Raw genomic sequence first — 9702 nt, 5'->3', positions numbered from 1 at the left:
TACGTGTGCGTGCGTGCGTGCGTGCGTGCGTGCGTGCGTGTGTGTGTGTGTGTTGACGTTGGCACAGAGGTTGCGCGCTCCGATGTGCCAAATTACGCACGAACCGCCTCTACGTGGCGCTTTTCTCACTCAGAGCTGAAACTTGTGGATGTGGGATTAACTGGGCGTAAAAACGGAGCAGGGATGGGAAGCAAATAGGCAAATGACTTTCAAATGAAGAGATTTCCATTTCAAAACATTTAATCATGTGGAACCGAGTGGTGTAGTATTTTTAATGTAACAAAACAACAAAAATGAGTCAAAATATTTCAAAAATGAGACACAAAACAGCAAAAATGAGACAAATGGCATGAAACAAAACAAAAAAGAGACAAAAAATTGGACAAATGACAAAAACAAGAGTGGAAAAAATACACAAACGATGCACAAAACAACAAATGAAGCACAACACAAAATGACAAAAGTAAAATGAAAACACAAACAAGACAAAAAGGAAACAAAAAACGAGAAACAAAACGACAAAAGCATGAGACAAACGACAAAAGTCAGTCAAAAAAGACAAAGAACGACAAAAACAAGACAAAATAGTACAAAAATGAGACACAAAATGACAAAAGCATGAGACAAGCGATAAAAGTCAGACAAAAATAGACAAAAAACGACACAAACAAGACAAAATATTACAAAAATGAGACACAAAATGACAAAAGCATGAGACAAACCATAAAAGTCAGACAAAAAAAGACACAAACAAGACAAAATATTACAAAATGAGACGCAAAATGACAAAAAAATGAGATAAAGAACATAAAACAAAACAAAAAAGAGACAATAAACTTGATTAAAAAGTTACAAAGTGACAAAAAAAATGGACAACAACAAGAAAAAAATGACTCAAATGACACAAACGAGGCAAAAAACGACCAATACAGCACAACACAAAATGACAAAAATAAGGCAAAAACACAAGTGAGATGAAAATAAAACACAAAATGAAAACACATCAGATAAATGACAAAAGTCAGCCAAAAAACAACAGCAAGACAAAATACTACAAAAAATGAGAAACAAAACAACAAAAATGAGAGACAAACGACAAGAGTCAGACAATAAAAGTTAAAAAAAACAACAAAAAAGGCAAAATATTACAAAATGAGACATAAAATGACAAGAAATGAGACAAACGACATGAAACAAAACAAAAAAGAGACAAAAAATTTGATTAAAATGTTACAAAGCGACAAAAATGGACGACAACAAGACAAAAAGAATCAAAACAGGCAAAAGCAAAACAAAAAAAACTAAAAATTGGACAAACAACAAAAACAAGACAAAAAAATGACACAAATGACAAAAAGAATGAATTTTTGGACGTTTTTCAGACAAGAAAACAATTTATTTATACATTTACGGCACCAAAAAATATTGTTGCCTTGTCTGAAAAAAATCCAACAATTCAGCAAAAAAATTCCCCAAATTTAAACAAAAAATTGCATCATCTTCATGAAGAAAACTCCTTAAAAGTTTCTCTTAAAAGTTTTTTTTAAAAAATCCCCAAATTTGACAAGAAATAAAAATGTAAACAATAAAAATATGCAACAATTGTAAATATTTTCAAAAAATCAATAAAAATCTGTATCCTAAAAATATCGAACATGATTCCATATTTATCAGTAAAGTTCTGATGTTTTCTTTAAGAACATTCGGGGGAAAAAATCAACCAAAATCCAGCGAAATTCGCTGGATTTTGGTTGATTTTCCCCCCGAATGTTCTTAAAGAAACATTTATTTTAAACATTTCTTTTTTTCCACCAAAAAATGTTCAAAAATTTCCCAAAAATGTTGAAAATGTGGACGTTTTCCCTGTGAATTATTATTTTCTTTCCACACTTTCAAACGTAAAACGGGTCAATTTGACCTGCAGGACGACACGGGGGCTAAAACGAGATTATTTCAAGATTGTTTTTATCTTAAATCAAGTGGGATGAGACATTTAGACTAAAAAATAAGACAAACAGACTTGGTAAGATTTAGAATTTTTCCTTTTTCTTCCTTTCTGTCCTCAAACGGCAGTTTTTTTGACTTCAGTCCCTTCAGCACAATAAAATCAGAGAATATTCCACTGACTGGATCCCACACCGGGAAATAAAAATGCAACTGAAGCCTGGAGAGCAGCTCGTCTTGCATAAGTAAGTATATTTTTATTTTGGAGAGGCTGGAAAAGTCCAGTTCAGCAGAAGGTGAGTTCGACTGGTCACACAATCGAGCTTTTTTTAGGCAAGAGGCCGCTCTGATCTGCGGGTTCGTCCTCCAGGATTTGATTCTTATAGACCGCTAATCCTCTGGACAACTGGACGACTGAGTGAGCCTCCTTGTTGGTTATATCACAGAACAGCAGCAGATTAGTGAATAACGTTTCATGTGTGGCCGTGGAGGACGACGCGGCCCAACGGTGAAATGCTAACGTACGGACAGTGAATGGAAAAATGATGAGATTAAAGCTGCAGAGAGGTGTTCAGCTGGTTTTATTTCATAACGGGATTCAGGTTGAACTTCTGATGCAGCAGAAACAGGAGGCGTCTGCTGGATTAAAGTGGTTTCCCAGCAGGGTGTCAGGACTGATCTGCTGCTGCTTCTCCACAGGACCTGAGTCCGTTTAGAACGTTTTCAGGACTAAAACCAGCATGGCCGCCTATAACCAAACACCACATGGTATTTTAGAGAAAGATTCTTCTAAATATTCTGTATACAACTGAGTAAAATTGAAATCGAAAATGATTTCCAAAGACATCGAGGTATTACCTCCGCCAAGGAGGTTATGCGATCGGTCCGTTTATTTATTTGTCTGTCTGTGTGCGTGTCTGTGGACAGGATTTCTCGGAAACTACTTGTCGGATCTTCATGAAATTTTCACCAGAGGTGGATCTTGGCCCAGGGAAGACTCCATTCAAATTTTGTGTTGATCCGGTTAAGGATCTGGATTCTGGATCCGGATTTAGATTTTCCAACTTCGTATCATCTTCCCTTGGCGGAGGTCAGAAATCTCGGATAGCTTTTGTTTTCAAGTCATTTAGGACAAATTTCATGTCATTTTGGACAACTTACGAGTCATTTTGGATAATTTTTGAGTCGTTTTCAATAAGTTTTATGTCTGCTTGAGTCTTTTTTCATCATTCTGGATCATTTATGTGTCTTTGGAAATGTTTTGAGTCATTTTGGAAAACTTTCTTGACATTTTCCACAAGTTTTATGTCAGCTTGGATCGTGATTGGATCATTTTTGTGTCTTCAGGATCATTTTCGAGTCATTTAGGACAAATTTGATGTCATTCTGGAGCAATTTTCTCTAATTATGGATCATTTTCCAGTCATGTAGGACAATTTTCTGTCATTTTCCACAAGTTTTATGTCAGCTTTGATCTTGTCTCGTCATTTTGGATCATTTTTGTGTCTTCAGGATCATTTTCGAGTCATTTAGGACAAATTTTATGTCATTCTGCACTAAATTCCTGTAATTTTGTACAATTTTCTTGTCATTTTTGGACAATTTATGAGTCATTTTCAACAAATTTTGTGTCATTTTAGGTGACTTTTAAATAATTAGGACATGTTTTATGTAATCTTGAATCTTCTCTCATCATTTTGGATCATTTCTGTGTCTTCAGGATCATTTTCGAGTCATTTAGGACAAATTTCATGTCATTCTGGACTAATTTTCTGTAATTATGGATCAATTTCAAGCCATTCTGAACAATTTTGAGTCATATTGGACAATTCTCTTGTCTTTTTCAACACGTTTTATGTCAGTTTGGATCTTGTCTCGTCATTTTGGATCATTTTTGTGTCTTCAGGATCATTTTCGAGTCATTTAGGACAAATTTTATGTCATTCTGGACTAATTTCCTGTAATTTTGTACAATTTTCTTGTCATTTTGGACAATTTTCAAGTCATTTTCAACAAATTTTGTGTAATTTTAGGTGATTTTTAAAAATATTTAGGACATGTTTTATGTCATCTTGAATCTTCTCTCATCATTTTGGATCATTTCTGTGTCTTGGGGATCATTTTCGAGTCATTTAGAGCAAATTTCATGTCATTCTGGACTAATTTTCTGTAATTATGGATCAATTTCAAGCCATTCTGAACAATTTTGAGTCATATTGGACAATTTTCTTGTCATTTTCAACACGTTTTATGTCATTTTGGATCATACTCCCTCATATATTATCATTTTTTATCGTCCCACCTGCTGCTTGCTGTGCTGCAGCGGTACGTTGGAAATGCACAGAGGATGCTGTTTTCCTTCGTGGCTCCTCCTCGCATCAGGCCTCTCAGATACTCGAGCAGAAGCAGAACAAGCGCTTTAACGTCAGTGAAATCCACGTCGCTCCTCATAACCGAGCTCCTCACCAATTAGCTGATTATGAAGCTGTCAGCATCGCTCGGCTTCCCTCCTCTCACCAGGGCAGCGCTGTATTCGGCTAAACGGTGATTTGCTGAATTCAGCATGCAGTCAGCTCTGCTCTGTGGCCCCTAAAGTGTCACATTTAAATTTTAATTTGCACATAATGTGAAGAAAACCACTCATAGAAGTAAAAGAAAAACTGTACAACAATGAACATAAAAGGAAAAATGCATTATGTGTCTATTTACCAGCTTTATTTAGTCTATTAATGAGTGTCAGTGGAGCTCATTTGTGAATTTACTGGCATTAGTTCTGATGTTGCTTCTCCTGATTTCAGCTTTAAAATCAATTTGCTCTCATCCGCATGGATTCTGTGTCTGTCCGTGTGACGATAAGCCACTCATAACCGAGCTGCATCATCTGATGACCACACTGAGCTGCTGCCAGGCTGCAAACGCTCAAATTAAAACTCACTCTCTCCATGAAACCTTTCCTGCATTTCCCTCAACAGAAAGCTCACATTTCAGGTCAAACACATGGAAAAGTTTTCCTTTCCGGTGAGTTTCCATGTAAATTTTTTAATTCTGTTCCTACAGGGACAATCAGAGCAGATAAATATGAATAATTCTCTCAAATATATGCGACTTGAAAATTATCCTAAAGACACAAAATGATCCAGAATGATGAGATTAGATCCAAGCTAACAAAAATTTGTTGAACATGACCAGAAATTTGTCCAAAATGACTCGAAAATGGTTCAGAATGACTTAAAAATGATCCACAATTACAGAAAAGGAGTCCAGAATGACATGATATTTGTCCCAAATGGCTTAAAAATGATCCACAATTACAGAAAAGGAGTCCAGAATGACATGATATTTGTCCCAAACGACTTGAAAATGATCCCAAAGACACAAAAATGATCCAGGATGATGAGAAAAGATCCAAGATGGCATAAAACTTGTCGAAAATGACAAGAAAATAGTCCAAAAAACACAACAAATATCCATAACTTAAATGAGAAAAGGGAAAAACGAAGCAGAGCCACTCATCTTTTAGATTTATTCACCGTTTATTGTCGGTTACAACCTGCTGGGTTGTTGTTGAACTGAAATTGTGTGTGATTGCAGGTGTTCGTTTGGAATCAAACCCGTTTAGTCTTTGCTTTCGGTGCAAAGCAGAAAGCTCATATTTCAGAAACACACACAGAAAAGTTACTCTTTCCAGCGAGCTTCCACATAGGTTTTTAATCCTGTTCATACAGGGACACTCAGAGCAGATAAATATGAATTATTCTCTAAAGCATTTGTTTCCATTTTTATCTGTTTGCTCATTTGTTTTGTTTTCAGCGTGTACGTGTGCGGATGAGGCTTTTCTCTTCAGAAGACGTTACATAAATCCACTGGAGAGGATTGAATAGGAATAGGAATAAGAATCATATAATTAAATATGATTACATGTATTTAACCTGTACATGCACACACACACACACACACACACACACACACACACACATGACTGCAACGCTTACACAATCCACGCTGCACCACAGCCTCTTTACTCCTCATTATTTATGACACGTTTTCCTTCTATTTTCAAGGATTTTTTTGTAGTTGTCATGCCTTGATGTTATTGCGCAGCCTTGCGGAAGAGTCGCTGCCACTTCTGTACGAGCACGATGCAAGTCCACGACAACGAACTGCAATTTTTACAGAAGATAACAGACATAAAAATGCAATATGTTAGCTCAGTCTTTGTGATTCATAGGGCACATATAAAACAATAGCTGCAGCCCTGGAGACAAGCTGCTTTTACAGTGGAGAAAAAGAACTGTGGATTCACCTGACAAGTGTAAAAATGAAGCTTAAAACCCCACAGTGTGATTTATTGTGTGCATTTAGTAATTTAGAGTGAGATCATTCTTGTGATTAAGACCCTGCAAGACCAGATAAAACACAAATGTCTCCGTCTAAATGAAATATTAATGTTTTAGAAGAATTAGGATTAGAATGGCTTTATTGTCGTCATACATGGCATGACGAAAATATAAATAGCTTCCGCTGGACGGTGCACAACGACAAGCAATAAGAAATAAAATATCAACATTAAATAATAAAATCAAATGTACATACGGTATATAACAAAACATTATTAAAAAAGACAACATCTGCAAAGAAGGCCAGATCTATAAAATATGGGAGGCAAATGAAATGAAATAATGGATTAAAATAGAATAAGATCCAGTAAAATTGAATAAATATGTCAGGAAATTGCATGAAAGCAGTAAGAAATGACATTGTGCATTCAGGTAGAAACGCACAAGGCTGTTTAGACCTTACAATGTCATTTGTTTTGGTAATTTCATCTGAGTGTGGTTAATTTTTATGCTTAAGATCCTACAAAAGTACATAAAATACAAATTTGGCTGACTAAATGAAATATTACGGTTAAGATGGGCCATTAACATGAATACAGCAAATCAAATCAAATCAGAATTATTCTACTTTCTCAGATAATTTTATGACATCATAAATAAATGAGCAATAGCCTCATGATCAGTAAGAGCAAATTACATCTGGAAATACGGACAATTAACCAGCTTGCAGCCATTAGTAATCTTCTCTGAGATAGAGATTTACTTATCTATCTATCTATCTATCTATCTATCTATCTATCTATCTATCTATCTATCTATCTATCTATCTATCTATCTATCTATCTATCTATCTATCTATCTCATTTTATTTATTTATTGCTTTCTTGATGCTCTTATTCTGAAATCTCTCCTTCCAGTAGCTTTTCCGGGGCGGAGCTACACCTGTTCACTTCCTAGATGCTAACTGCTAACGCTACTGCACCATGAAAACACACCTTTTATTCAACTTATTCGCTACATTCTTGCTCGCAGACGGCCTGAACATCGAGGTGAGTGTTTTTTATGTCTCCTCGCAGCTCCAGATTTCCCGCCGGTTTGTTTTTTAATTCTGAATTTTACCGGAACGTCGCTCCGCCGCTAGCCTCCTCAGCTGTCATGCTAACTGTTTTGGTGCTTAGTCTGGGAGCCTAAGTGAGATAAACACACAATTATTCACCCGTTTTCTTTCACGTATTTCTCAGGATAGCGCCGGGCAGTTCTTCAGCAGCGGTCATACCAATAACTGGGCTGTCCTGGTGAGTATTTATGAGGACTTTGCTGCTAGCTGCTGCAGCTAACTGATTCTCCATGTAAATGAATGGAGCAGCAGAACCTGACCTTCTTCTCCACCTGCCTTCATTAACAGGTGTGTACGTCCAGATTCTGGTTCAACTACAGACATGTGGCAAACACTCTGTCTGTGTACAGAAGTGTTAAGAGGCTGGGCATCCCTGACAGGTAATTACTACTCAGTTTATCAGACTTAGTGGCAGTTTTAGATGTGGGTTGTGGTGCATTTTTTACTGTCGCTACAACACACAGTGACTTGAAAATGATCCATAATTATAAAAAAAAACTCCAGAATGACATGAAATTTGTCCTGCATGACTCGAAAATTATCCTGAAGACACAAAAATGATACAAAATGATGAGACAACATCCAAGCTGACATAAAACTTGTGGAAAATCACAGAAAATTATCCTACTTGGCTCGAAAATGAGCCATAATTACAGAAAATTACTCCAGAATGACATCAAATTTGTCCTACATGACTCGAAAATGATCCTAAACACACAAAAATGATCCAAAATGACGAATCGCGATCCAAGCTGACACAAAATGACAAAAACGTGACACAAAATGACAAAAACATGACACAAAATGACAAAAGAGAGACACAAAATGACAAAAGAGAGACACAAAATGACAAAAACGAGACAAAATGAAAAAAGCGAGACGCAAAATGACAAAAATGTGACATGAAACAACAAAAGTGAGACAAAACGAGACACAAAATGACAAAAGGGAGACACAAAACGACAAAAACTATTTAGGGATCCTGTTGCACAAGCACGACACTGAAAAACTGCATCCTGTCTGAGCTGGTTTGGGAAAAACCTGCTTGATGTAATAATAATAATAAATGTGTATAATGAGGAAAAGGAAGCAACATGACATGGAACATCTGACTTAAAGACAGCTACATTAATCCATCCTCGTCTTCTTTCTCTCTTGCTTCTGTTCTAGCCACATCGTTCTGATGCTGGCTGACGACATGGCGTGCAACCACAGAAACCCCAAACCTGCCACAGTGTTCAGCCACAAGAACATGGAGCTGAACGTGTACGGTGACGACGTGGAGGTGGACTACAGAGGATACGAGGTCAGTTACAAGAGAATGGCCTTCCAGAAAGCCTGGCAGGTCAAATCTGTTTTTACTATAAAATGTAACCCTCATATTGTCTTCATTTACGGGCACCAACAAATATTGTTTCCTTGTCCAAAAAAAATCCAAAAATTCTGCCAAAAAATTCCTAGAATTTGTAAAATCTTCAGGAAGAATATTCCAAAAATTCCCTAAAAGTTTTATTTAAAAAAAATCCCCAAAATGTGCAAGAAATAAATATTTAAGAAATAAAAAAATAATAAAAATTGTAAATATTTTCAAAAAATTTATAAAGATCTTCCAAAACAACCCTAAAAATATCTAAAGTGATTACATATATATATATCAGTAAAACTTCTGATATTTTCTTTAAGAACATTCAGAAAAAAATCAACCAAAATCCAACGAATTTCGCTGGATTTTGGTAGATTTCTTTTCAGTACAACATAAAATAGTTTGTGGAGATAGTATTATACGCAGGTATCATATTACTTAAGTTATTCAGATCATTTTTGTCCTATTATTTCTCCATTTTAAAGGGCAGGATGGCTTTGAAAACAGTGAAAGTTAGAAACTTTTCATTTCCTCGGGGGCGCGAATATTCGGATATGAAATTAATATCCGGATAGTGCTGTAGCGAACGAATATTCGGATATTCGGGTCCAGCCCTAGTTATTTGACAGAACACACAAGACAACAAAAGCAAGACACAATGCGACAAAAGCGAGACACAATGAGACAAAAGCAAGACACAACACGACAAAAGCAAGACACAAAGCGAGAAAAGCGAGACGCAACGCGACAAAAGCGAGACGCAAAATGACAAAAGCGAGACGCAAAATGACAAAAGCGAGACGCAAAATGACAAAAGCGAGACGCCACGCGACAAAAGCGAGACGCGACGAGACAAAAGCGAGACGCGACGCGACAAAAGCGAGACGCAATGCGACAAAAGCGAGACGCAAAATGACAAAAGCGAGACGCGACGCGACAAA

The 9702-nt window shown here is 36.5% G+C and overlaps 1 protein-coding gene across 1 annotated transcript in view; it reads left to right on the top strand.

The window, feature by feature from the left end:
• Nucleotides 1–7185: 7185 nt before the first annotated feature.
• pigk (phosphatidylinositol glycan anchor biosynthesis, class K) overlaps nt 7186–9702 on the top strand; it is a 54004-nt gene continuing 51487 nt past the window's right edge. Inside the window, exons 1-4 of the mRNA XM_022209594.2 lie at nt 7186–7330; nt 7523–7576; nt 7687–7778; nt 8569–8704. Coding sequence (XP_022065286.2) covers nt 7265–7330; nt 7523–7576; nt 7687–7778; nt 8569–8704 — 348 coding nt within the window. The 5' untranslated portion in view covers nt 7186–7264. The remainder of the gene's footprint in view (nt 7331–7522; nt 7577–7686; nt 7779–8568; nt 8705–9702) is intronic.

This window comes from Acanthochromis polyacanthus, chromosome 9 (assembly GCF_021347895.1).
Source record: "Acanthochromis polyacanthus isolate Apoly-LR-REF ecotype Palm Island chromosome 9, KAUST_Apoly_ChrSc, whole genome shotgun sequence".
Lineage (NCBI taxonomy): Eukaryota > Metazoa > Chordata > Actinopteri > Pomacentridae > Acanthochromis > Acanthochromis polyacanthus.
Note: the sequence above shows the minus strand (reverse complement) of the source record. Positions and strands in the feature narration are given on the sequence as shown.